Below are 27,490 nucleotides of genomic sequence, written 5' to 3' on the forward strand. Positions count from 1 at the left end.
CCGGCGGAAGCTGAGCTGTTTTCTTGTTATATAACTATATATAAAAAGTATATGGCACTACATTACATTTCATTTAAAATTAGAATGGTAAATCATTAGATAAGCAAGGTGACCTAATCTGGAAAACGTAGAAGTTGAACTGACTCATCAGTTGATTTAACATGTATGATTAATATTAAAAAAAAAAAAAAAAAAAAAAAAAAGACCATGGCTGGATTAACCTGCTGGAGAGCCCTGTGGCAATAGGTGAGGGCGGCGAGGATCACTTCCGCGTTCAAAAAGATGCAGTTCCTCAGCTGCCGCTGGGGGCTGGCTCCAGAAGTGAGCAATTCTCCATTGACCCCCATGTTAAAATAGCCAACTTTACAGCCTGAAAAAACATATTTACAGCCTGGTACATTTTTTGTTTTTGGTCGCTATTGATAGTTTCCACCTCCGTGAACACTGTGGCGGGGTGGGGGGGTGGTTACGTTGAGTGACCGCCCATAGACAGGCACAGGCAGTTAGCTCTTTGCTAAAGCATCGGCTGGGCTAGGCGGCTACATCCAGAGGCCTCCGGCGACCTCCAGCGGTTGATAGGGGCTGCAGTGTCCGTGTTTGTTTGCCAAAGTTCGAATAGGTTTTTGTGACGGTATGGTTTGTTGTAGTGTAGGCTGTAGTAACCGACCGTCTAAGGAGTCTGTGTTGCAGTTTTTTCGGTAAGTAAATTTCTCACTATTTTTCCTGGATGTTTGCACTAATTAGCATGTACCGGCATATTTTACCGCTAGCTTATGACTTAATTGCAGATTTATGGTCGCTGCTGATACAGATAGAGGACCGGAGCGGATAATGTTAGGAACGCTGCTGCCTGTGTGTTCCGTGCTCTCAGAGTCCGTTTATTGCGGGAATACTAGGCTACAACTTTATTTCGTCTCATTTTTCTGTTTAAAAAGTCCGACATTGCATGGGCAGAGCAGCTCCGTCAGTAAGCGGCTGCTGTTGTTTGTGTGCTGCTGTAACTCTAAGTGGCCAGTGAGTGGAGGCAGCGGTGAAAACCGGTAAATATTAAATATTAAACATTTTAATATATTATTATCATCATTTTTATCGTTATCATTAATAATAATGATAATAATAATAATAATGTTTTTTTTAAACTTCTTAATATATTTTATCAATATGAAATGATTGTTTCACAGTTAACAGGCTAGAAATAAATTTCCCCCCACAACTCCACCAAACCCTGCAGCTCCATTTAAAACCTCTCTATCTGAAACAGTCATGTTTAAAACAGAGCAGCAACATTATGATTTCTGTTGTATGCTCTGCGTCGCGGTCGTACGGGGTCGAGCTAGTCGGGTCGGACTCGGGGACTGTCGTGTGATGGATGTAGCTGCGTGTAGCTGCCGCTTAGCTTGTTAGTCTAGCTGATTAGCCTTAGGCTAGCTCGGTTGCTCCGAGCTAAGTGGTCGGGTTCTCGGGCGGCTGACCCCGGCTGACCCGTAGAGTAACCGCCTCTTCGCCAAATTTCGCGTACACTCCTACTAAAATCCAAGATGGCGCAGCTCAAATGCCCATGGTTTGGTCACAAAACCGACTCCCCGAAACCAATGGGTGACGTCACGGGTGCTACGTCCATGTCTTATACAGTCTATGGCCATAACTAGTTCATAGTTCTGGGAGGACCATGGCCAGATTATCTACTGCTCAGTGCAGTCTCCTGCCAGCTTCTGCAGACTTGCAATTCAACTTTTTGGTTTGATTTGGTTTATTGATAACACTCATTAATTTTTAATTTTAGATTTTGTCATGGATAGTCCTGGACTTGTTTCCATTGTCCCTGTTTTCTTCCTAGTCCACTAACTCTTATCAGACATTAAGAGATGTTAGAAAAAAGTAACTCTGACCTTGAGGCCTAAAGTACTTATGCACTAAGGTTAGAAACAGAAAAATATCATCACTACATTATTATTATTACCTACATCAGAGCCATTACATTGTACATGCTTTTTTTCGTGGCTGAATTTTGTTGAATGGAAAGCCAGTGTGATGGTACCTTAAGGCACAGTTCAGACAGATATTTACTGCTGAAAAAAAACTCTTCTTTAATTTCTTGATTTTCTGCATTTGGAAATAATGTTGAACAGAGCAAAATACAATACAACACCACCCACCAAACAGTTTGTTCACACAGATCAACCTGGTATGGCATGAGGTGTGCATAATGAATGAACAAACAGTATATGTTCTGCACAATTCAGACTAGAAATTAACTGTTTGTATCAGTTTGTTTACATAACTGAAAAAAAGAAATGTAATAAAAAGGAAAAGTGACTGTCCTCATAAGGAAAATGAAAGTATTTGTCGTTTATTCAAATGCTTAAAATGACCTGTGTTTATGTTTTAGCTGACAAGTACCTCCAGCAGCAGTGTGAGTCATTGACTCTTGTCTGCCAGGAGCTAAGGCGGAAGGTGAAAGATTTTGCCTTTAGCAATGCAAAAGCCTGAAGGCAGGCGGTTGTTGTACATAGATGGGTCAACAAAGTGATTTATCCGGGACCATTGTTTATTTTCCATTTCCTACAACAGCCAACATTGTCTTCTTTTAACCATGACCACAATCATTTCCTAACTTAACCAAGTAGTTTTTTTATGTCCTGCCACCATAGTACACGTTATGTGGGATATTATGTTGTCATGGTGGTGTCTGTGACTCTGTAGACATATATGGACCCCAGGGATTGTACCCCATATGGAACAGATCTCTTTTAAGCTAAATGACAAATAGTTTAGCCACAATGGCCACTGCTCAGCCAGAGTTACATAGTCTCTCTTTAACCACATGTGGCAGATCAGCAGTGGAAATATGAATAATTTATGTAACTCTCATTTTTAACGGTTTGTCTGTTTATGCTTTAATAGTTTTTAATATTTTTAAATGATAAATGAGGAGTGACCCAGAGGAGAAGAGTAAGGCTGTTCCTACTTTAGGTTGGTATTAGGTATTCTATCAGTCATTGTTGACACTGGACAGTATCCCAGTTTGGTAGAAGAAAAGTGGATTTCTTTGATGTGCCTTCTCAGTGATACTGAAAATGAGTTTTGGTTTCTAATGTCATTTTTTACAGTAGGTACAATAGATGTCCAAGCCAGGGTCTCAGCAAGCCAACATGTAGTTTGAGATGCATCTTTTGCCTCCTTTCAAAAAACAAAACAAAATAAACAAAAAACAAAACTGAAAACCTTTGATTCATTCCTTATCTCTTATCTTTCTAAAATTAAGATTGTTCAAAGAATAACAAGAAACCCACAGAGGTAGTCAGATAGCTACATAGACTTGGTGCAAAAATTCAATATATTTCTAAGCTATACTATAGGCTAATATAGAATGAGCGACATAAGGAAGAGGACAGACACTGAATTATCAAAGGAAATAGACTGTAAACTTATAATTGACATTATTTTATTTTTCATTGAATAGTTTCTAATTTTTTTCCATGCCTTCAGACCAAGATGAGAATCAGAAGGAACAAACAAATCCCCTGATTGAGTGTACAATTCTGTCATAAGAGAGAAACAAAGATAACCATGGTCAATACATCTTATTAACCATCATTTGCTTAGCTGTTATGGCATTTATATACTGTTTAAAGAGGAAATATTCTTAATAAGCAACAATCTTTAACATATATTAGTATCCTAATCTGAAACCAACCTTGAACAAAAAACTGTTCCCTGGGTCTGTGCATAAGGATGTTGGACAAGTGGCCAAAATAGAATGATGGTTGATCAAAAATCAATGCAAGCTGGCCTCTAGGAGACTGCTTAAAGACAGTGATAGACAACTCTGCGATCCACATCCTTCTTAACCATTTAGTTCTCTGTATACATGCTCCATGTGACCATTCAATTCACAGGTATTCAGATAGCTAGAATGGCTGATCTCATTTGCTGCAAATCCAGTGTAAAATTCATTGTCTATAAAAATATTGAGATTTACTTGAACATAACCTTCTGACTATGTTATAATAAAAACTCCAGATGTCCGTTGCAGTTGCACAGTGGGATGTACTGTATAAATATTGTATAAAATAAGGCAGTCTTTTCAGTAGGATAAACCAGATACAAAAATTTCTGGGAGAAAAAATTTTCAAGTCCAAAATGTTTTCACATATTTCTGCTGTTGTCAAATGTCAAGCGGTTTACAGCATTAAACCAAGAGTAAGGGATTGTTGCAACAATGAATACACCCACGCGCCTGCACCTACAACCGAAACACACCCACACATACACACAAACACACACACACATACAAACTCCTGATGATCAACAATAACAGCTTATTCTCCAATGCAACATCCCATCCCTGGACAAATCACTGAGACGTAGACATTTCTAATATTGTTTACAGTGCAATACAAAAGTGTTCATTCAAACTGGTACTGTACTTTTGATAAGAAAATAAAAATGTTTAATATGGTAATGCTTCATATGAATAATAATTGTAAATTTTTGAGAGTTATAGTAGTATTTGTCTTCATCAGCTTTGGCTTTTCTCTCTCTTTTAAATTCATTTGTTCTTATTTATTTATCAACTAATTCATTTATGAATTTTAATATAGAAAATATGGAACATCTAAGAAAAATTAACATACCAAATCATCTGTAATTAGTTACCTATGATCATGATGTTGAGGTTTTTGTCTCTCAGCAGTGGCCTAACATAAAGATCCACTCCCTGACCCAAAAAGAAAGCACCCCTCCCTCCCCACATGTCTGTTATGACAGCTACGTGTCAACTCGGATGTGTTTCTGAAGGACACATGAAAATATTGCCACAAAAAAAAAAAAAAAAAAGGCAGTGGAGTGTTCTTTCATGGTGTGGCCTCCAGGGGCAGAAGGAGCAGTCCTGCCTTGCTGCAAGCACAGGGATGGAGGTCAAAGGTGATTATATGGCCTGACGAGGATTGGACACTTTGATATCCAGACCACACTTTTCCATCCACTCCTCCAGTGTTGCTCGCTCCTTCAGTAAACAAGCAGTTTGTACTCAACAGCAACTTTCACAGGCAAACAGTTGAGCCCACGTGGTAGTTAGGGGACGGATGCTTTGCCAGGAGGCCTGTAAGGACCCTCTCTCAGTTATGTCAGTTGACCAGCTACACTGCAAATGCCTGAGAGGCACAAGAAGTTCATAAGGATGCTGTTTGTGTCCGTGTCTATTTGTCACAGTTCTCATCTGACGGAGCTGTAAAGCCAGCAATGTTACTGCCACAACTCGCTGTTAGGAAGTCCTTCTGTGTTTACTGCATCGACAGATGTGTGGATGCTTGGCGTGCTACAGAAGCAGGAGAGTGAAGGCGAGGAGGCCCTTTGGCTGGCTGGGCTGGCAGGGAGAGAGATGCCCCAGCAGGAGTGAAGACGGCTACCCCGGACTGGGTCCCAGGGCCGAACACTGCAGCGCCTACTCTGGAGGCGGTCGCAGGCTGTGCAGTTTCCTTTCATCCAGGCCTTTCCAGTACTTGAAGTTGTTGTCCAAGTGCTGCATAAGATTGGGGAGGTCTGCAAAAGCTGAGGAGAAGACAAAAGAAGTTGAGGGTTAAAATCAGATAAGACAGCCTGGCTCAAAATGTTTAAATCACCAATCCAGCTTTTTTTCTCCCGTTACCAATTGTTATATCTCAACTCAGGATATCTGCTAATACAGAGTATCAATTCCCAGAACAAATCCCATGTCAGTCCTCTCTTTTTCCCAAATTTAAAATCTGTATTCCTCACTGTGTGTAGGTCATTGAGTATAAAACTCAATAATACTTGTAAACATTATACATGCCACTTACAATTGTCTGATTTAGTGAAGAAATAATTGTCCATTGTGTGCGTTATTTGTGTGTTTGAAATGTGATTGTCTATGCTACATAGTACATGGCTCTAAAATTAAAGTAAAACCTAATAGTGCGCAGATCCATAGCAGTGAATGTATCTCTAGTGTTTCCATTGTGCTGCACAGTCTTACCATCCCATGCATCAAACATGTCCGTAATGAAGTAGTCTATGAAGGAAATCTGGGACTTTGGGATGCTACATGTGTTTCTGTCAAACACAGGCATAACCACTGGTAGACCTTGTCTCTTCTCCTCATCTGTCTGTAACAGAGATGAAGGAACAAGTGAGCATCACATTACATAAATAAATAAATGCACACACACAATGCGGCTACTGCATCCATCTCCCCACACCGTCAACACCATGTTATTTTTCCCCATTACCTGTGCAAAATACTCCTCTGAGATGCGCCCAGCCCATTCTATACAGAGCTCCTGAGGCCTGCATGGATTGGAGATGTCTGCACACTTAATCAGCATCCGCTTGACTAGGATGCGATTCTCAGGGGATGTCAGAATGCTTTTGACAGATTCCTCGTCACTGTTTCCCTAGAAAAGAAAAAGAAACAGACCATTAGCACAAAGAAAACTGAAGTTCTACTTATTAGTGGCAACAGGCAGCTCCTTATCGCACACAGCAGCTGAACGACTTTAAAAAATACTGTGTCTGTGCATGAACCAAATCGAGAAGATAAAGTATGGAACTTACAGCAGATAAAAGTTTTAGTTTTCTTTATGGAGAAGGAGGGTCTATATTCAGTGTGTGTAACTATTGTGACTTACACTTACATGTAAAAGAGTATAGCACGCTTCATGCAGTCACATGATTTGCAAGTTACTGTAAGACTGAATTCACTGACAATTATGTTAAGCAGAAGTACAGAAGGTCTCTTTTTCTGAATCAAGATGAGTGAGGTCTCCATTTTATTCTAAACCTTCAAGTCTCCAAGTTAACTCTATGATTAAATGACAGTGCACTGTATATTCTCAAAGGATCTGTAACTTCTTTTATTAGCTAAACTTAACCTCCATTCCAATTTATTCCACTTTATACCACACTCAAATGCACAGTGTCTAAACTGAAAGTGATTGCATTCAAGAAGAATTTAGAGAAATTCACCATTCAGATAATTTATTCATATCATTCCTGCCTTTAAAAGGCAAGAGGACTTTTAAATGCCTGTGCTGAGCATTCCACACAGAGACGAGAAAGATGTTACCAAGTTGTAAAATTCTCTCTCCACAAAGATATCTGTGCCCAGGCAACAACAGGCCACAAGTCCCCCGAACCAGTATCATCATCTTTCAAGCTCTTAAACTATTGTTGCTTTCATACTGTTGGACTAAGTACGATTCCTCGAAAGCATGTGAGTGACAGAATGAGATTACAGTAGTTAGTATTTATATAGAGTCTGAATGCTCCTGTGTGACACAACATGAAATATAGAAACATTTAGAAACATTTAAAAGCGTTTCAGCACGATTTAATTTTTAATCTCACCCCATTCTCCTCCAAAGCAGCCAGTGGCTTGTTGATGCTGTTGACAAATTTGTTTACGTGTTCAAAGTGTTTAGTCATCTCAGTTGCGAGCACCATATCAATGATGGCCTGTCGTAGTGTTCGATATTCATTCCTAGAGAAAGAGAGAGAGAGAGAGAGAGAGAGAGAGAGAGAGAGAGAGAGAGATGGACAGAAATCAGGTGGGAGAAGGAGGTGAAGGCAGGAGAGAGGAGAAAGAGAATATGACAGTGTGGTAAATAGCACAGAAACCCGTGTGAACAGCTTTCCTCCTCTGACTGCAATGACAGTGGCGATGAATGGATGCTTTGTTCACCTTCCCCCTCAGAGGGGACCAGCACATGTGAGCTATTCTGCTTTGGGACTCAAATCACATTACTACCCTGCCGCTGTCAACACACACACAGCATTGTTTTCATTGGCACATATGCAGACTTAGCCTGTCCCCTATGATACTTCAGGTGATGACTGTAGTGCAAACTATTTTTCATAAGAGCTTCAATACATAAATATTTTTAATAAGAATTTCAATACACAAAATATGACTTTGTCAATCTTATGTACTGACACACAAATATTCTATCACAAAATATTTATGTAATAAAACAGTTTACAAAAAGTCTTCATGTGGTTTTATTCCTAGTGAGCTGCAGTGATTAGTCCATTAATCGATAAATTTAAAATTTATCGCCAACTATTCTGATAATCTAATAATCATTTTGATCTTCTCATAAAACCACTTGTGTTTGATGAGTCTGTGATCTTCAACTGATCTATGAACAGTCAAAGTCGATAACAGATAATGATAACTTTAATTTTTTGGGGGTGATTCCTCGTGTGATGAATCTCCCACCTTTCAATGTTCTTGAAGATGTTGCACTTATCATCTCTCGTGGTGATCTGGAAGGCCAGTGCTGCGTGGTGGCTCTCTAGCACAGCTGTGTCATTGTAGAGAATGGCCAGCTCGCTTCCTGCGTTGCACAGGAAGCTGTTGGTGCGGCCTGGGTGGTCTACATCGTGCACAGTAGCAGCAATCAGAGCAGCCACTTCGTCAATGGGATCCAAACTTTGCTGTTGGTGCAAATGCCACGAAAAACAATGGAAATATGAACCTGGGCAGATTGTTGGGCATTAAAGGAAAAGTCTGGCATGTTACAACCTTGGTTTTATTGTTTTCAGGGCTGAAGTTTGGCAGTTCTGAATGACAGACTAGGCCAAGCGCTGGCACAGTATAACTTTCCACTACATTCTCTAAACATGTCTCATCCTACTATCAACTCAACTGTGACGTGCGTTGTTTAGTCTGCAGCAAGAAGTAGCTCTATACAGTTGTGATTTATTACCAGGTTATTAAAATGTAATGTTCAACTAAATTTGGATGCATTTACAGCAGACACTAAACTTTCCCAAAATACAAAACACATTCAACTGGCTGATAGTAAAATGTATATTTCTAAAGTCACCCAATATATTATATGATAGCATTATGCAGCTGTAATGAAGCAGTATATAAAGCGAAAACAAAAACTATGATAAAAAAAAAAGATCATCAAGATAATTCCTAGATAATTCCTGATTTTCAAATTAATCTGCATTTGTCTTCTGTCTGTAGACTTCCAGGGATTCATTAACCTTAGGTGATGTAACTGGCTAAGCCAATGAAAGATCCCTCCACTGAAATCAGAAATAGACAGTTTGGTAATCAGCTTAGCCAGTGCACGCCCTCCACCAGCCACTGAGCCACTGACACACTTGGGCAAAACCACGACTCTCAAGGATAATGTAGGCTCAGAAGGGACATTCTCAAGTCAAGACTGAGCAGTGAGCCGTGCTTGATGGTAGAAAATCCCAACATCTAGATACTGTAGGTGTTTGGGTTCACAACCAAAGCAGTGGTGAACATTTGTAAAAAAAAAAATATGGTAGCAGAACATGTCAATATGTTGACTTTGAGAAACATATTGAAGTTCATTTGGTCAATAAAATGCCGGAAAAAGAGTGATAAAAGCCATCACAATATCCCGGAACCCTGAGGTGGCATCTTCAAATTGCCTGTTTTGTTTTAAAAAACCCAAAGATATTTAATTCACTATCACATAAGACAAAAAAGGCAGTAAAAACACACATTTCAAGAGCTGCAACCAGTAAACGTTTGCCATTTCTCATTTGAAAAATAACTAATAAAATAATTTTTTCCCCAATCAGTCCATTATCAAAATAGCTGCCAACTGAATTTCTGTCCATTGGCTAATCAATAAGTCATATTTTTAGTGTTATGCCTAAGCAAGTTTATCCATTTTTAAAACAGCAGGGTTTATTAGTAATTATTACTATTTGTCAATTTACCTTGACCCTCTCCTTGCAGAGAAAATATGCTGTTGCGTGGAGGACATCGGCTGCATGAGTGGAGTTGTGGTAGGAGTTACTGGAGTGGTAGTTAGCTTCAATCACTTGTAGCCAGGAGCGCAAAGTTGCCTCAGGGCAGTTTAGGAACTCGCAGACCCCAAAGCGGGAGAAGATCTTCAGGCCCAAATAGGTCAAAGGCCTGTGGGAGGATTCAGCATGGTAGTTTAATATACATGCTCATACCAAGCGCTCCTTCCACACTAAAAAAAATTAGACACAGTCCCTCTGGTAACCCTTAACTGTGTTGTTGCCTCACCGTTTCATGGTTGCAGCCTCCAAGTTGAAGATGTCAAAGTCCCAAGAGTCCTCATTCTCCATGGTCTGGGCAATACGAGGGGGGATGTCATTTAATGACAGAGGAGTTATCAGGTGACTAGGGATATGGTGGGGCTCTGTAAGCAAAGGAAAAGACAAGAGAGTATGCATTCAAACAAAGAAGGGGAAGTTAGAAAATTGTTGTTCACTACCTCTGGATGAACTACAAGAAGAAAAATTATTTTTAGTTTTTAATAACAGAATAAGAAATTAGAAACTTAAGTGTAGAACACAGCATAGCACTTGATATCATCCTGTATGCTTTATGTAAACTTACGTTTGGTGGAAAATATGTATTCATTTCCTGACAATCTGCGTAAACCATCCTGTGAACATGAAAGAAAGAAAGAATCAGGGACTGAAGTAACAAGGGTAAAAAATTGACTGCATATATACAGTTTATAAATTTATCAGTGTTAGGAGCATTATGATGACAAAAAACTTCAAGAAGCTTCGAAATAAAAACAAACTCAGATTTAGCCATGAGGCAGGTGGGATTTCCATCTGAAAGTAGATAATAAAACATTATCACTTTTTGAACACCCTGTCACTTTAGTTTGATTTTAACGTTTCTGGTGGGGGGGGGGGGGGGGATAACAGCCTAAAATCCTTGAACCATAACTGGAGTCATTTTCAAATGACCTTCCCAGCAAAGAGAACAATAAAGACCTGTGTTTATATGTCAGTTAGATTTAAAAAAGAAAGTTGGATTTTGGATCTGTCAGAATGCCTCCCTATGTTTTGACCATGGTACAGCAGGAAGTACATTTTGACTGAGGTGAGACCCTAACAAATAACAACAGTGGAAATTACAAGAAACAAAGACATGGATTTCACTGATTTTTCCATATTAGCACTTTTATGAGTGTTCTTTCATCCATGCTATGACACAATATCTTGGAGGCTTTGTTATGTTGACACCTCATTTCTTTTTCCCACTAGCAAAGAGAGGGAGTGGAGGGATGAGGCAGCCAAACTGAGCTTATTAATGAAAGCAATATACAGTCTGAAAAATGATTACCATATTTATGAACTGTAATAGTTGTGTCAGAAATTATACTACGATAATTTATGAACATATGTCATAATCTATTATGACATGTGCCTCTGGGCATTGTTGCATGCTGTGATGGCAAATGAGGCTTATCAATGGGGTAACACTTCATCACCCAAATAATTAAAGACTGCTTCTCAGTGGTTAAAGGTATAATGATCCAGCTCTTCTAGGACTGTGATTTATCAGCTGTGTTTAACAGACTACATGTTTAGAAAAGGTGGATCAAACTATTTTTAGCCTCACCAGTACTGTGGCTTGTAATCTCAGCAGGTTGATGAATCTACTTTCCACACTAATATTTTAACACCTTTTGGATGGTCTGTCATGGTCCCCAGAGGAAGAATAATAATGGCTTTTCCTCTAGAATGGCCATGAGGCTGACATTTGTAGTTTTGAACTGTCTTAATGTTATATCTTGCACAAACATTCAAGTTCCTCACAGGATAACCTTGTTGACCTTAACATTTCCTCTGGTGCCATTATTAGGTTAAATTTTAATTTGTCCAAAACTTTGGTTTATGAGCAAATCTGCAAAACTAATGACATTCCCATCAACCGCAGCTGTACTGTGTGTTTACTGTTAATCAGCAAATGCTAGCATGCTAACAGGCTAAACTAACATGGTGGCCATGTTAAACTATGTACCTGCTAAACATCAGCATGTTAGTATGTATGTGGTAGTATGTTCGTCACTGTGAACATTGTTTAAATGTGTCTCTCAATGAATAACTGTGACATGAAGCAACAATGAAATCATTCTGAACTGAATGTGTTGTTACATGGCATAAAACAATGTCCTCAGGCTCCTGTATGTTATGAAAATATTAAAAGATACATGAAAAAAAAACATTGTGAGCATATCAAACAACATTTCTGCCACTTGTCATCTTTGTAAGTGAGAGGCCTTTATCACTCAGTCATTCTGGTGCAAGATATATTTTTGGGCGTTAGTGAGTACATGGGTGTGTGTCGCAGAGTGAAATGTTTACTTCACAAGTGAAAAAGGAAGAGGAGACTGGCTCATCTTTGACCCGAGCATTGTCTCATGGTGGCGCTGCCTCTGTACACACTGGCTATTTTAAGACTTTCTCATCAGAAAGATGACAGCTCCTCTCTTAATGTTAACTGGGTCTTCTGAGAGCAAAGCCAAGAAATGCAGCCAGGTTCTTCATAAACCAATATGGCTGTACAAAAATAATCTTCTAAACCCAAACAAACATCTTGTGGTTTTCTGGTTTCATCAGCCTTGATCATTCATGCAGAACAAATCTTTCTGGGAAAGGACTATGTGTGACACCTCTCTGCCTCTGTGTGTCCACAGTGTACATGTATAAGTAAAGCCATGCTTATTCATCTGATCCAAAGAACAGGATGTTTCCAGGCCTGCGGAGTTGAGAGGAAGAGGTTCATGTGAGTGTGACTGTGTGCATGTGTGCAGAGTGTGCAGAGAGAAAGAGAGGGAGAGAGAGAGATGAGAGGGAGAGGGGGGAGAAAGAGAGGGTGGGGTGGGCTTTCCTCTCCAGCCTACAGGAGCACAAAGGACAATCTAACACTTCCTTTGGGGTTGTTGCCAAGACTGCCAACTTGGCACTCTTTCTACTTCTGTACTTCACCATTGCTGTCTGTTAATCTCTCTCTCTGTGTCTCTCTCTCCCTCCCGCAAATATGAACAGAAATACTCTCTGCATCTCTCTGCATTTCTTTCGTTCAACACATTATCACAGGCTTTCATAGTAAAAGCTTCACGGACATTATCACTGTGGAATTCTGCACTGTGGAACGCTCTGATGTGTGTTTAATCATATAGGAGTCAATTCGTTTGTAAGGGAAGGAAGCTGTTTGGGGTTTTCAGACTTACTGAAGGACCCTCATGCTCTAAAGGACCTGATGCTTACTGTCATCAGCCCCCCCACAAGATCATTTGTATGGGGGTCTTCATCCTTGGTGCCCAACTGTGGGGAGTAGAGCTCAGTGGTCCTCAGGATCTCCAGTACCCGATCCAAGGCTTCTGCTACGGGCATAGGGCTGCTTTCCTGTGCTGCATTGATGATGTTGATTACCTGGAAGACAAAATAAGAAAGGCAATGTTTATCTGCATTTTTGCAAAAACCAACAATAATAAAAACACTCCAAAGCCTCTGGGCCCTGACTGTAAAGAAGCTAAAACCTTAGCGATGTGGTCATACCTCTTAATTCTAACCTAAAGCTAACCTAAACTGGCTACTGACTCCAGTGGTATTGAGCGTTTCACTCAGCTCTCAGCAAGATATAACAGATATCCAAAATTTCAAAAGATGTCTTTAAATGAAGCGGCATCTGCAATAATCAAGGAATGAGATAAAAGCATGTAAGACGGACTCTGTGTCTCTAAAAGTAATAAAAGATTTTATTTTAAAAACATATCTAAAGCGCTAAAAACATGAGTGGACGAGCACAGCAGTGTGATGCTCAGAAAACATACTGAGAAATTTACATTTTTACACCAACGTGAACTTGGAGGTTCTGAAAGTTCTAACAATGGGCACCTTTGGCGAGGTCAGCAAGCATGTGCAAGAACACAAGTTCTAGCAAACTCACTTCCACACAAACACAAACAGTACCAGCAGTTCTATCAGTGCTTTATTCTGGAGAGGATGACGCCTACAGGGACTGACTACACAGTCAAATGATACAGCAGAGGAACTGCAGTGTGTCATATGACCCATCCCTGGGGACTTTCTGTGTTTCCGACCATCCAGGCTGCAGACTGCATAAACCACTGAAACAGCAGGTCATTCTGGTCCAGCATGCTTTCCTGTCTTGTGCATGAAATGTGGCATTTTATCAGCCTATCTCCTCTTGACATGGTATGCATGGCCTCAAACTCAGTGCTAGTAGCTGTACAAGAAGAGCTCATGGCGGTTGTGGCATTTTATAACCCAAGAGTTCAGTCATGAGATATAGAACATCAGTACAAAGTGCTAATCATATGATGGGGGCTAGAAGGGATGATGTGGAAGGAGATGAACCCACCTTGGTGATGGGAGCTTCTATAGTCATGGAGTGGATGCGGGCCATTGAGGAGTGCCTTCGCTGTGAGCTCCCTGAAAACAAGACATCCCCATATTATAAGCTTGAACTTTTATTCAGCCCAAGTTTGAAAGGGGAAGATTCAATAACAAATTAAGCTGCAGTTTTCCAGCTACTTTCTAATGAGTTTGTTTGTGTGTGTGTGTGTGTCCAATCAACACTTAATGCAAACAGACAACTGGGACGGTTTCATAAGCTGACAAGAAACGCCCATTTTTTTTCCATCATCTATCTCCCTTCACTCTCACCATCACTCCCCCGAGACGTTGTGGATCTGACGTCCAGAGAGCCTTTCCTCCGGTCTTTGTGCTTACTGGATTGGATGTCTGGGGAGAAGATAACACCTTACATTAACACACACACACACACACACACACACACATACTGACACAGTTCAAGTTTGGTGACAAAGCTGACTTTGGCACCAGTCTCTATATCTTTGGCAGGAGGATGAGAGATCTAAATTGGGCTAAACAGAATTAAGCAGTCTGTTTTTGATCGCTATAACTCGACTAAGTGATTCTGTTGTTTCACATAAGTTTTGAAGTTTCAATCTAGTGAAACTCTAATAATTGGTCAAAGTTGGGAACAAAAGGTGCAAAAGTGAGACTTAAGCCTTGCGCAACAAAGTGAAATACAATCATTTTATGTAATATTAAACATCCTGCACCCAGGAGGCTACTGGAAGTACTCCAGTACTTGGAAAATTTGGATCAGTAAGTCAACCTCACAAGCCAAATCCATGGATAGAAAACAGTAGATATTAGAATGTATTTAATTTCAGATCAGATCTGTCCTAGGCATTTAAAGGATAAGGGCGGTGCTCAGCCTCATGAACATTAGCTGAATATAAAACCCATTAAATTTTTCACGGAATTTCTTGACAGTTAAATATAATAAAAAATAAAAAATTTGCCAGTCCAATGCTAAAGTCACATTTTTTTTTACTTATCTTCATTTGTACTGTGGTTTCCTGCTTTAATTTAGACTTAGCATCACATATGACGACTAGATATTTACAGCAATAAGGGACAGTTTGTCTGAGTAGGCAGACTGTTCTACTTTGGATATACTGTATATTTCAGTTAAAGATGACGCAATTTTTGCAATTTCCAAATGCGCTTTAATAAAACACACTAGCAATACACAAACAAACAGTAAAGTAAGGATTAAAACAACTTAAAACAATACAGATGGAAAGACCAGAGAGATTAAAAAGAAAGCTTTTAATACATTTTTCAAAATGGCAAACGGCTATGCCGACTAACTTTTGGTAGGATTGAACTATAACTCTTGAAGCACAATCAACCTTAAGAGCCCCTTATCAGAAGACCTAGACGATGTAGGGGTGTTGTATAATAGTGAAATATACTGTGCTGTAAGACCATACAGAGCTTCATAAATAAACAGCAAGATTTCAGAGTCACTTCTTTTCAATGAGCTGGTGAAAGGCCGCCAACACAAGAGAGATATGATCCCTGTTTTGTTCGCCTGTCAGGAGCATAGCTGCTGCATTTTGAAATCAGTTGCAGCTGTGAATTCGCTTTACAGGTTGATATCACAATACAGAGAGGAACAATTGTTTAGAGGAAATAAAAGCGTGGATAACTTTTTCAAGGTCAACAAAAGACAGAATTCATTTCTTTGGAAATATTTCTCAGCTAGATAAAGCAGGACTGGACATACTGTTAGTCTCCTGTTTAAAATTTGGGTCACGATTAAAGAAAACAATGATTTTCTGGCATGGTGCAACACATTTGCTGAAATATTTCCAAAGTTTCTGAGTATACAAAGCTCAGGTTCCCAAATGTGACTACCTCCAATTTATTGTTATTAACGTCCAACAAATATTTGGTGTCTGCAAACAATCAGTTAAAATTAGCACTGTGTATCATCTGTGTATCACTGGAACTGATTGTTGTGCTTCCTTATGACAAACACAGTGCTGGCCCTCAGATCCACGAGTCTAGTGGCAGATCACAACTGATACTGCCACGGAAAGAACTTCCCTCATTACTGATCATAACTGCCCACTAGAGAGAACCTGAAATACTGAAACCTGTGAGATTCCACAGTTGTTTGAATTGTTTAGCTTAATAAATCACCTGTAATGTCATTCTAAGAATTAGAGGGTGGATCTTACCTGTCTGAGACTCTGCCTGCACACGTTCAGTGGATTTATCGCTCTGCATGGACAGAGGACAAAAGCAAATTGATACATGCAGGCCAGAAAGCTCCTGTCATTCATTATTAAATCAGCAACACTGGAAACACATCTCACCTTATTATTATCATTGAAAGGCCGGTTGATAGACACATAGTGTCTGATTTTACTGTGAATGACAAAAGCGTGTTAGTACACCAGGAAAAATAAAGGTATACATTCATATGTAATCTAGTAAAATTATTCAGTTACTGGAAATGTAATTTACATTTAGCAAGACTGTCACTCACCCTCCCTGTCCAATTACAGGTGTGATCTTCACATTTTGCTGAATGCTGTCTCCATTCTTCTTTTTGGCATAATAAATCCCCTGCCACTCCTGGAATATAAAAATGAAATGAAACATACAGACACATAATGTACAGACTTAGAATCACAATTAGGAACTCTTCACCATAAAAACTGACAAAATATAAGATTTGAAAATGTCCTAAAAGTGGGTTTAGACTGTGTGTAGCATGGCCGTGTTTATGGTACAGGTTAGGTGGTAAGTGGTGGTGATGGGTCAGAGTATTTCAGAGAGCAGCAAGTTGCTTTAATGGATAGGGGGAGCGCTCCTGGAGTCTGGTGAGCTTGTTTCATGTCCCCCCCCACCTACAGACTGCTGTGGCAGCTTAAAAAGGACTTTCCTGCTGTTAGCCTGTCTGGGACTGACCTTTGCTCTCTGTGTAGTAAGAATACAGCACAGCTATCGGCCGCTGTTCTTATTCACATGAAACAGAGCTGCTGGATGGCCGGTGGTGCACACTTTCAGCACACATGGATGCACGTGCACGCTTGCATGCACAGATACAAAGGCAGGAGCGGATATCTACGGTGCTTACAAGACTGATCTGATTGTGAAGCGATAGTCGACAGTGACACCTATGTTATATGTATGTCAAAACTACATATGTAAGAGAATCAACAACAATTTATTTCCTAATGCATTTAAGCTCCTCATTATTTAACAACCCAATTATATGTTTGGCCTGAAATCTATAGCATACATGAAAAGATAATTTAATGAATGCATATTACCTTTCCCTTCCGTATGCAGGAGTTTATTGTTTCAAGGAGATCAGGCTTATTCTTCTCACTTTTAGGCACTTCTATTATTTCCTTCCCTATTAGCTCGCCTTGTTGGTAGCCCATAATGGACTCATATGCAGGGTTCACGTACTGTGAAGGAGAGGTAACAAGAGTGTTACAACAAGAGATCTGCTGTTTGTAGAAGTCCAGACACAGTTAAGGTGATGACCTCTAGCAAAAGATGAATCTTGCCATCTAAAACAATACACTTTCAAAGAAGCTGACATATTCATTGCATGTTTCACGGAGGTCAAAAACATATATTTTATGTGAAGACATGACATGAGGCTACAGTGCTTTAATGTTAACAAAAGGGGCCATTTAGAGGGACAGAGACAGCATCTATCACTATTGAGATCTGGGGTCACAAGACACGAACAGACACTAAAACAGGAGGAAAGGAGGGAGAAAGAAAGACAAGGAGGACAGACTGAAAGAGAGAGATCGATTGTTCATCACGATAAAGCAAGAAGAAATATTAAAGTCTATTAAAAACCCACTTGAATTACTTGATCTTCAGAAGTGATCTCTATGGCCTCTTGGCTTTGTTCTAGAGCTGTAAAAATAGCATTTCCAGCCCTTGTACAGGTAGAGAAAAAACAGAACATTGTTAAAACATCCAAAAACAGTGCCCTGCATTTATTTATATACATATATATATATATATATATATATATATATATATATATATATATATATATATAATAGCCTATACATTTATACTTTGTAAAGTTTAATCTAGAGTTAAAAAGTATTAAAACTGCCATAGGAAAGTAGAACTGTTAAAAGTGGATATTCTTTCTGATATCTTGCTCTCAATGCAACAGCTTTGAATAAGGGAACTATGTAACTAATCATAAATATAACTACAACACTGTACAAATGATAGAGCACGACTCACCTCAGTTTGAACTGCGCCCGCACCTCTCCGTGCTCCAGCTGTAGCAGCTCATTGTAGCAGGCCATCATATTGGCATTCTCCACATATCTCTGAGGGTCAGAGGGCAAACACCAGGCAACACGGGTCAATCGAAGACAACTAAAGTCCCATTTTCAAATCAGTGCTATTACAGGACATGCTGCAGTTTTCTAATACCATTAGTAATAGTGATTTGAGCACAGACAACTCAGTGTCTATCTATCTCTTGGGCAAACAAAAAGAATTTACAATCTGGAGTCAAAAGAATAAGACAAATACACGCAGCAGGAAACACGCACACATTTACACACACTGTTGCTCACCCTATTAAAGCCAGCATTGATCAGGGGCATCACAGAAGCTTCCTCTCTGTCTGGCCTTAAAAATAGAACACATGTTAGCACCCAAACATCGACATGACCAATGCTTGTTTAGAGAACATCAGCAGGTTGCACCATATGAAAGGCTGCAGGCCTACAGACCTCTGCTGAGTCATGCATTTTAATTCTGACAATACTCCAACACGCCATTAGCTACTTAAAAAGACAGTGAGGAAAAGGAGAAGGTAGGGCAGAGAGGGAGAGGGGGGGTCAGCGAATTGTACATACCTTTTCACAACGGCGACTATCACAGTGTTTTCTGAAGAGTTGACCGCTCTAATTGACCTGAATGTAAACAGAGGGAGCCTTTTAGCCAGTGGGCAGGCTGGTGGAAAAGCCCATGGCATCAAATCAATGTATTTTTCAGTTTTTCACGCTCCGATTCTCCCAGGCAGGCAGAGCCCAGTGGTGGAGCTCTGTGAGCAGGCCTAGACCTCTGAAAGAATGCTGTGTACAGGGCCACTCATCCGCCTGTGGTTTTCCCCAGCCAGTGGTCATAAAGGCCCTTTAGTTCCTCATCTGAGCTTGTGCGTGTACACTGAACATATGGATTGGCCAAAATGAATAGGGTTAACATACACGCTGGGCAGGGCAAATGAATGTTTGTAAATGTGTTTTTGGTTTGGGCAGAGGCTAAAGATAGAGTGGTATGGGCAGGCACCGCTCATTTCTCATTGACATGACTCCACTAGGTAGCATGCGATGGAAACGAGTGAGCCCAAAGTGAGCTGGCCATTTACCCCCACATAAGAGTCATAATCACACGTGTTACCAAAGGTAATGTAACACATGAAAAGGGGCGCTGTAACTGGCTCTATCAAGAACATCTGGTCTGGATTATGTCAATGGCCTTAGCAGTCTTATACAGTTACAGTATACATTATACAATAACTAAAAGAAGAGAATAAATGGGAGAAACAGCTAAAAGTAATGCTAAAATTAAATGGTTTAAACAGTTAGCTAAAAGAAGTGAACATATAGCTTTGATATATAGCAAAAGTAATGGATCAATGATTAAAACAGCTGAAAGCAGAGATATGGTTTAATTAGCTAAACATAGTTGGTGAACAGTTGAAATCATTAAGCTAAAGTGATGGATAAATGGTTGCAGCATTTAGCTTTGGCGACTCCAGGTCATTGTAACATGAATGCAAACTTGACCCTACTGACCTACCATCCAAACCCTGGTACACTGGTGATGACAGAACCTGCTTACCGGCATAGTGCTTCAGCGTCAAAGTGTCTGGAATGTCTGTGGTCAATGATGACGAGGTCGTGATGCTTCTCCAAGAAGCATTCAAGAGCCGACTCGGGTGTTCGCGCCATGCTGCACCTGAAGTTAGCCTTCTCACATGCCCAGCAGAAGCCATTACTCTGACTGTCCTCTTTGGCAAAAACTAAAAGTACCTGCAAAAAGAGAGATGACTAAGCACATGTATCCAAATGAGCAATTTCTATTTTAAAGTGACCTCTTGCAATGTCATCCTGGTATTGCTTCAACCAAAAATATTTTATTTATCTAACAAACATCAGAAAAATCTTCCATGTAAACAGGTGTGCATAAGCAGGTATTAAGAAGTACTTTAAAAGATGCAGTGAATTTTCTAGCTTGAGCTCCACAGACAAAATGGTCCACAGACTTATTTCTTAATGACATCACAGATATTTGTGAACCCAAACTTTAGAACAGTCAACTAAGGCTGAAGGTCTGGCTGCCAAAAACCTAAGATCTGTAACTCACGATTACTTTTTAGTCGTGATTCACGTGTCGCTTATTTTTGCAGCTCATCAGTTACTCAAATGAGAAAAATGCCCATCACCATTTCCCAGCAGCCAAAGTGACATCTAATTTACAATGAGATAAACAGCGGAACCGCAAATATTCTTATTTGACACCAACTTATTTTTGACATTATTGATTATATGACTTCAATTACAAAAAAGGTAAAAAAAAAAAAAAAAAGAATAGGATTAGTGCTGTAAAGAACAAAGAAGAGTTGATTTTGATGCCTCGGTGTATCAACAGCTCCAAGTGTCAAGTCATCATTGGTGCATTCGTGCCCATTCGCGCTTGTCGTCATAATCAGACTGCAGTAAGGGCTTGACTGTGACCTCAGGCCTCCAGTGGACAAGCCCTGATTGATCAGGCTCAGCTCGTACTTGTGTGCGTCAGAGATTTTATTGTCCACTGCCGTGATCTATGACACAATGAGTTGAGGTGGCCTTGACTGGCTGCGGCCCCTCCCACAGGTCTGCCAAGGCTGTGCTAGAAAGTGCTGTTGCTACCGTCAAACCAGCCATTGAGAGCATGCTCTCTCTCTGCCAGCATACTTTCATATAACCCCTTACTTGCGTAAATACTGGACCGGAGATTTAGGCCCACCTCCAAGAGCAGTGCTGCACTAAGAGTAGATTCATGAGTCACCCTCTCAAACAGACGTCATCTCCAAATGTTGGCAGGGAACAGAATGAACGTAAAGAAGAGAAAGTTTGTTCTGCAGTTTTAAGTTTGCATCACACCTGTAAAGTTGAGTTAGAGCACAAAGACACGACTTTGTTGAGAAAACTAGAGCTACTGTCCTCCACACAATGAGGGAATAGAGGACAGATTGTTTTGACAGTTGTCCTTTTGAATCATTCTGATGATTGGTGTGGTTTTATTTAAGTACCCAAACGCAGCTTCAGGCCTGAAGCAGAGAGCCCTTGCGTCTGAGAGGGTTGTTGCTAATGCAAACCATATTCCACATATGAACATTTTCCCTACAAGCGGCATTAAGTGTCCGGGTCATAAATACATCACCACCGAGTCCTGCAGCTATGTTCGGTACGCACAGGGAATTAGATCAGAATTCCACATTGGGATGTTGGTAGAAAAGTCAACATTCCCGCAGAGGCGTAGGAGCAGGGTATTATAGGCTGAGATATGGTCTTTTCAAATGCCTGTGCTCATAATAGACAGATACCCCCTCACTCAATAGTAATACCCTGAGGTGCAACATACATTAAAAAAAAACAAAAAACAATCTCATAGTACATTCACACAAAAATGTTTTGTACATGTAGATACACTGTCTATGATCCAAAGAAACAGATGGAAAAGGTAGCAGAGAGACAAAGACTGATACAAGGAGAAAAATAGTTTGAAGGGGGTAGTGAGCATTTTGGCAGGTTGTGATTGCTCTGTCTAGAAAACATCATTGTTGAAAACAGAGAAGGGCCGGCCAGATCCTGTGAGCCACGAGAAAAGAGGAGGAGTAGAGAGGAGGAGGGCATGACAGGATCAGCTGTGAGTGACAAAAACAGGAAGGGGATATCTCTCTACCTCTACCTTTTCCTACTGTGGTCACACTGGAGCGCATCAGACAATAAAGCAGAGACTCTGCAGTTATATATGGAATTAAATTAAACAACGTCTAATGCAAATCTTTTCTTTGACTTTCACTGACTTCAAATAATTATTGTTATAATACCTTTAGCAGTAAATAATTGTATTTTACTTAAAGCAGCTACGCAATAGGGATGCAAGTATTTTCATGATTTATTGTTTTGTTATGAAATTAAAAAGAAATTGTGAAAAAAATTCCCATCATAATTTCTCAGAGCTGAAGGTGAAGTTCTTCAAATGTCCTCTCTGTCTGACCAATATCTGACCAAAGACTCCAAGTTCTCACACAGCAGTAGCAACGCATGCCAAAGGAATAAGCACAGTACCAAACTGTATAATGAACCATTGAACGTCAGAGAATGTCCTGTTTGCAGTGACGAAACTCATCCATGGATCCTCTGTGCAGTTCTTCCATAACGTGCATTGTTCATTATGGTATGTTCTTGGTCATAAATGTTTGGCCTTGTTGCCTTGACAACCCAAGGCTGCATAGCACACAGTACATCCATTAACAGCTTTTTTTTTCTCCTTTTCTTTGAATGTTTGCATGGGGACTTTTTTTTCTTTAATCTCTTAGCGAGGTGTGGTATCTTTGAGAAATTCAAGATTAGTTCTAACCGCAAACAAAAGAAGGTGGCGTTTTGAAATACTAATCCTTGAAAAATGCTACCAAATATTGACAGTCACACCAAGTTTAGCTCCAAGGCTCAGCTAAAAGCCCCTAAATGATATGGATATAAACATTTCACTGGAGCACCTCTGTTGTTCTGTGGAAAGTCTTAATGCATTCAAGCACATAAGCATCAATCATTCAGATGTTTGGCATTGTTTTACGATACCTGAAGTGGGTCTTTAAATAACTTCATTGGTCCAAATTGCACCTCTGTTAATGTGGTCTGAAAGATAAGAAGAAAACAAGGATTAGAAAAAAAGACATTTCATAAACATGATTTTTTTTTGTCTGACTTATTTCATGTTTGTATTTTAATCCTCGAGTTTTATTGGTATTACTTCTTCATTGTGTCACTGCTACACATGCAATGGTAACAGTAACAGCAAAATCTTCCCTACCCAGCATGTACAAAAGTAGTGGTGAACTGAGATGGCACCTTTGATGAAGGAGACAAAATACCGATATGACTGTAAAACATTGTTACATGACCAAATAATGACACATCTCTCGTGATTAACAAGTTACTCATGAGGAAATAATTGATTCACTGTACAGTGTGTCCTGTTACATGGTGATGTTACTTACGTTTAGGATCAGTTACACCCCAGAGAGACTTCTTACGAACAAACCCTAATGAACACCATTAATGGAAGTCTGTACAGACCTCTTTGGGATTTGGGAGGGTTAATGCTGCGTAAAAAGTACTGTCACAGACATGGTGCGTATAAAAATCCATGGTATTTAACCATGTTTTACAGGTGAAGTCTTTGAGACTCCAAACAGAAGTAATGTGTCACTTGCAAAGTCAAATATGTAAAACTGGAGTATTAGAGCCTCTTACTTTTTTTTCTACAACTTTATGTTTATTTGATAACTTTAGTTACTAGATACTTTACCAATCCAGATTATTAATACAAAATATAATCAACAAATAAATGATGATGTATTGTTATAGGTTAAGATAAGACTGATACCCTTGGGGAAATTTACAAATTACCCACAACTACATAAAGTAATTAAAATTAGCCCAAACCTTTATAATAATACACAGCTACAATTAGTCAATTACTAAATCAAATGTCTGATAGAAAATTAAACTAAAAACCATTTTATGCCTTTATTTCTCACACATGATAGTAAACACAAATACCTTTAGGTTTTTGTTTGTTGGACAAACACATTTCAAGATTTCAGCTTGTGGGAAATTATAAGAGGTATTATTCATTTTCTGATATTTTATAGACAAAATGATTAATCGAGACACTAATTTGTGGGTTAATCGATAATGACAATGATCGTAAGTATATTTTGAGGCTATTAGACAAAATTTTGTAACAGTATTTCTTCATTATGGTATTGCTACATTTAATTGAAGTTAAGGATCTGTATACCTCTTCAGCAAAAACAAACTGATAGCTAATTTAACAATACAGCAGAGTTTCAAAAAAAAAAAAAAAAAAACAGATTCCACAGACAGACAGGTTTTCAACTCATTACACTTTCCCTACATGAGCTTACTCTTTTCTGTCTGCAAATAATTTAGCTTCCTTCCTGCTAAATGCAACCCAGCTCAGGGGTTAGTAACCATAGCAACCAAGCCCCTTGCGGACCGCCATCCCTTTAGAATTCCTCCTCTCCGTAAACAATCTACACATGTGAGGAGGAATACAGAGAGGAATTTTAGAGCGTGCCGGGCTGCAGTAAATCACTTCTTGCTAAATTGTAAGCCTTTTGAAAGCTCCATGAAACAACAAAGGGGGAAAAAAGAGCTGATTAGCCCTCGGTTGTGGCCAAATTGACGTCATCATGACACTAGGCCGTTTGTTGTAGTTGTCCACAAACAAGGAGTATGGCATCAGGATAGCTACAAGCTGATGCTCTGTGATCATCTGATGTTTCACAGACACGAGGACCTGGTCGCATGATAGGCTCATGTGCACTGGAGAGACAGTAAGCATGTGTTAGTTTGTGTGTGTGTGTGTGTGTGTGTGTGTGTGTGTGTGTGTGTGTGTGTGTGTGTGTGTGTGTGTGTGTGTGTGTGTGTGTGTGAGAGAGAGAGAGAGAGAGAGAGAGAGAGGCTATATAATAGGGGCTAACATATGGAAATGCCACAAACTAATGCTCTTCCAAGAGGGTTTGACTAAACAAGACCTAGTTTTTCTGTTGTCAGATTTGATTTCAATTACTTTGACCATATGTGCCAGAGCAAATAACTCAGCCCTCAGCTTTATGAATTTTGATCAAACCATCCATTTATTTTGCTGTGGAGGGGAAACAAAACATTCTCTCTTCTATAGACTATTGCTGGGTAAATGTCACAGATGGTAGCTGCACAAAAATATATCCTTCATTAAAAAAAAAAAAAAAAAGTTTCCACTGTGATGCTGTGTGTTGGTGAACTAGCTGAGGTCAGGGTCTTTGACGTATGGAGTTTGGCCACAGAGCCTCCAGCTAGCTGAGGCCTAGTACACAGTGCACAGCGCTCTGTCTCCATCCACGGAGACTTCCCTCTCTAACTGACACTGACACAGCCAATGCAACTGCAGCTGAGGTTGTGTAACTCAAATAGCCAGCCTGCCACACACACACACACACACACAGCTGAACCAGTCTGCCAACCTCTTCAGGCAACATACTCCTCTTGTACAGTACACACATGCACACACTGCAATGAATCACTCAGCCAAGCATTTGCATCCCGCAAACATCACGCTGGCACTCAACCAGAGGCAAACAAAGCAAGGGAAGTGAGTGAGCATGTAGGCCAGGCAGGCGGGCAGTACGGACATGGTGTGTATGCCTATGTAATCCACATCCCGCCCTCTTGCTCTGTGCTGCTGTGTTGTACCAGTCACACTGGGATTTCGCTCTCTCACTCTGTGCACAGGGCCACTTGTTAATCAGACGACAAGTTTGTTGAGCGGCAGGGCATAGTGCAGATGTGGTTGTGCTCAGCTCACACACTTTGAATAGAGGTCGGAGTTGAATGCAGTGAATTCTGTTCCTTGTAGTTTTCCTTGACTCGCTGTTTTCTATTGAAGCTGGGTGATGAATCAAAATCAATAATCAGTAATGTTACCAGCCTCCCTGATTTTCTCACCCTCTGTGTATTATGTACATTAACTCTGTAGCCCGTTTATTAGGTACACCTAGCTAAAACTAACAGTCCTACAATAAATCCTTCCTTCATGAAGGTTATAGTGCTCAGATTGTAAATGGACCCCTTTCAGAGAGAAGTTGATTCACCTGCATGGTAATTTAGGAGGATGTAGATTGTGGTGCAGTTAAAGTATGTTGCATCATACACACAAGTATTTTTTTTAGTATGCCTAACCCATTTATATCAAGAGGACAGAGTAATATAAGAAACATCTGTCCATATCATGCGATACTATTCAACATCAACACAAACTCCAGCCTCCAAAGTGATCATAAAGTTGAGTCAACACCTCTCTAAATCATTTCAACAAAAACTGAGCATTATAACCTTCATGAAGGTAGGATTTATAGCAGGACTGTTGTATTACACTATATTAGTTTTAGCAAGCTGTACCTAATGCACTGCCAACTGACTGCATATGTGTTTGAAATTACTAACAGGTTTGAGGTAAACTAAAATGTATTCAGGAATATCCACTGTGTAAGCACAAAATACTTAAGTGAGTGAGTTTATCTTTTCAGGCCTTTATCATTTCAGTTTTCTTTTGTTTTTTGTTGTTGCTTTTGTAGAGTACCAAACAAATACACCCTCTCTCCTAAATCCAATACCTCTACTCAACAGTATCTGCAGATGCAGAGCAGTGCGCCACAGTACCAGTGCTCCCTTCCTTCCAAATTGTGTGCCAGCCAATCTGTGAGGAACTTACAAGACTCATTTTTATGTGAGGGATGCCAGGGATGCTGTGGTACTAAGCGTCATTTAATAAAATATTCTCAAAAATCAATTACTTGGCAGGAAGCGACAGCTGATATCAAAGGTGATATCACACCTTTCTTCCTTGTTCATCATCAGAGCTGCTAGGTGTCTACAGTCATCTCCATTGACTGCTGCTGTCATTCAATATACCTAATGTATTTACATAGCAGAGTTGCCTCTGGCCCGGTATCCTGCTCCCAGTGTATCCGGCCCTATAGGTCTCCTCCTCCTCCTCTCCTCCAGCCCACCAGCTTTTCTGACTCACACTCATAGAAACGTGCACACAAATACACACACTATTACACCATGCACACTGGGAGAGTGGCTTTCCACTAAAGTGAAAAACAGGAAATTGGATGACATTGTTCGGTGCGCCGACGTCAGCAGTGAGAGATAGAAAGAGTAAACAGCTTCCTCCACCCAGAGCTGGGACCAGGATGCAGGGAATCTTGGGATGTCTGCCCTGCTCGTGCTTCTTAGGAAAACGTGCATGGCTTCCCCGTTCATTAACAATCTCCAGATCCCTCACTTTGACAAAGCTCTCCAGCTGACGTGCTCTCTCTTCCTCCCATTCTCTGATTCCACTTCTTCTTCAGTTCCCTAATATCGCTTTATCCCTCCTTAAAACGCCTCCACATGTGGTTAAGTAGAATATTATATGCAGAGCTGATAACACTACAGCAACGTTA

General features: G+C 40.0%; 1 protein-coding gene across 2 annotated transcripts in view; it reads right to left on the minus strand.

The window, feature by feature from the left end:
- Window positions 1-3,131: 3,131 nt before the first annotated feature.
- Window positions 3,132-27,490, minus strand: part of pde8a (phosphodiesterase 8A) — a 40,946-nt gene continuing 16,587 nt past the window's right edge. Inside the window, exons 2-22 of one of the 2 annotated variants that reach the window (XM_041035697.1) lie at window positions 23,052-23,108; window positions 20,044-20,234; window positions 19,056-19,112; window positions 18,771-18,825; window positions 18,430-18,518; window positions 18,029-18,107; window positions 17,478-17,618; window positions 16,688-16,776; window positions 16,515-16,566; window positions 16,377-16,419; window positions 14,482-14,559; window positions 14,177-14,247; window positions 13,060-13,224; window positions 10,385-10,433; window positions 10,049-10,184; window positions 9,733-9,931; window positions 8,240-8,457; window positions 7,369-7,501; window positions 6,252-6,416; window positions 5,999-6,128; window positions 3,132-5,553 (exon numbers count right to left, since the gene is read on the minus strand). In XM_041035697.1, the coding sequence (XP_040891631.1) occupies window positions 5,447-5,553; window positions 5,999-6,128; window positions 6,252-6,416; window positions 7,369-7,501; window positions 8,240-8,457; window positions 9,733-9,931; window positions 10,049-10,184; window positions 10,385-10,433; window positions 13,060-13,224; window positions 14,177-14,247; window positions 14,482-14,559; window positions 16,377-16,419; window positions 16,515-16,566; window positions 16,688-16,776; window positions 17,478-17,618; window positions 18,029-18,107; window positions 18,430-18,518; window positions 18,771-18,825; window positions 19,056-19,112; window positions 20,044-20,234; window positions 23,052-23,108 (2,304 nt within the window). In that variant the 3' untranslated portion in view covers window positions 3,132-5,446. Of the gene's footprint in view, window positions 5,554-5,998; window positions 6,129-6,251; window positions 6,417-7,368; window positions 7,502-8,239; window positions 8,458-9,732; window positions 9,932-10,048; window positions 10,185-10,384; window positions 10,434-13,059; window positions 13,225-14,176; window positions 14,248-14,481; window positions 14,578-16,376; window positions 16,420-16,514; window positions 16,567-16,687; window positions 16,777-17,477; window positions 17,619-18,028; window positions 18,108-18,429; window positions 18,519-18,770; window positions 18,826-19,055; window positions 19,113-20,043; window positions 20,235-23,051; window positions 23,109-27,490 lie in introns of both variants that reach the window. The other variant, XM_041035621.1, reaches the window with a different exon arrangement.

Source organism: Toxotes jaculatrix, chromosome 1 (assembly GCF_017976425.1).
Source record: "Toxotes jaculatrix isolate fToxJac2 chromosome 1, fToxJac2.pri, whole genome shotgun sequence".
Taxonomy (NCBI): Eukaryota; Metazoa; Chordata; class Actinopteri; family Toxotidae; genus Toxotes; species Toxotes jaculatrix.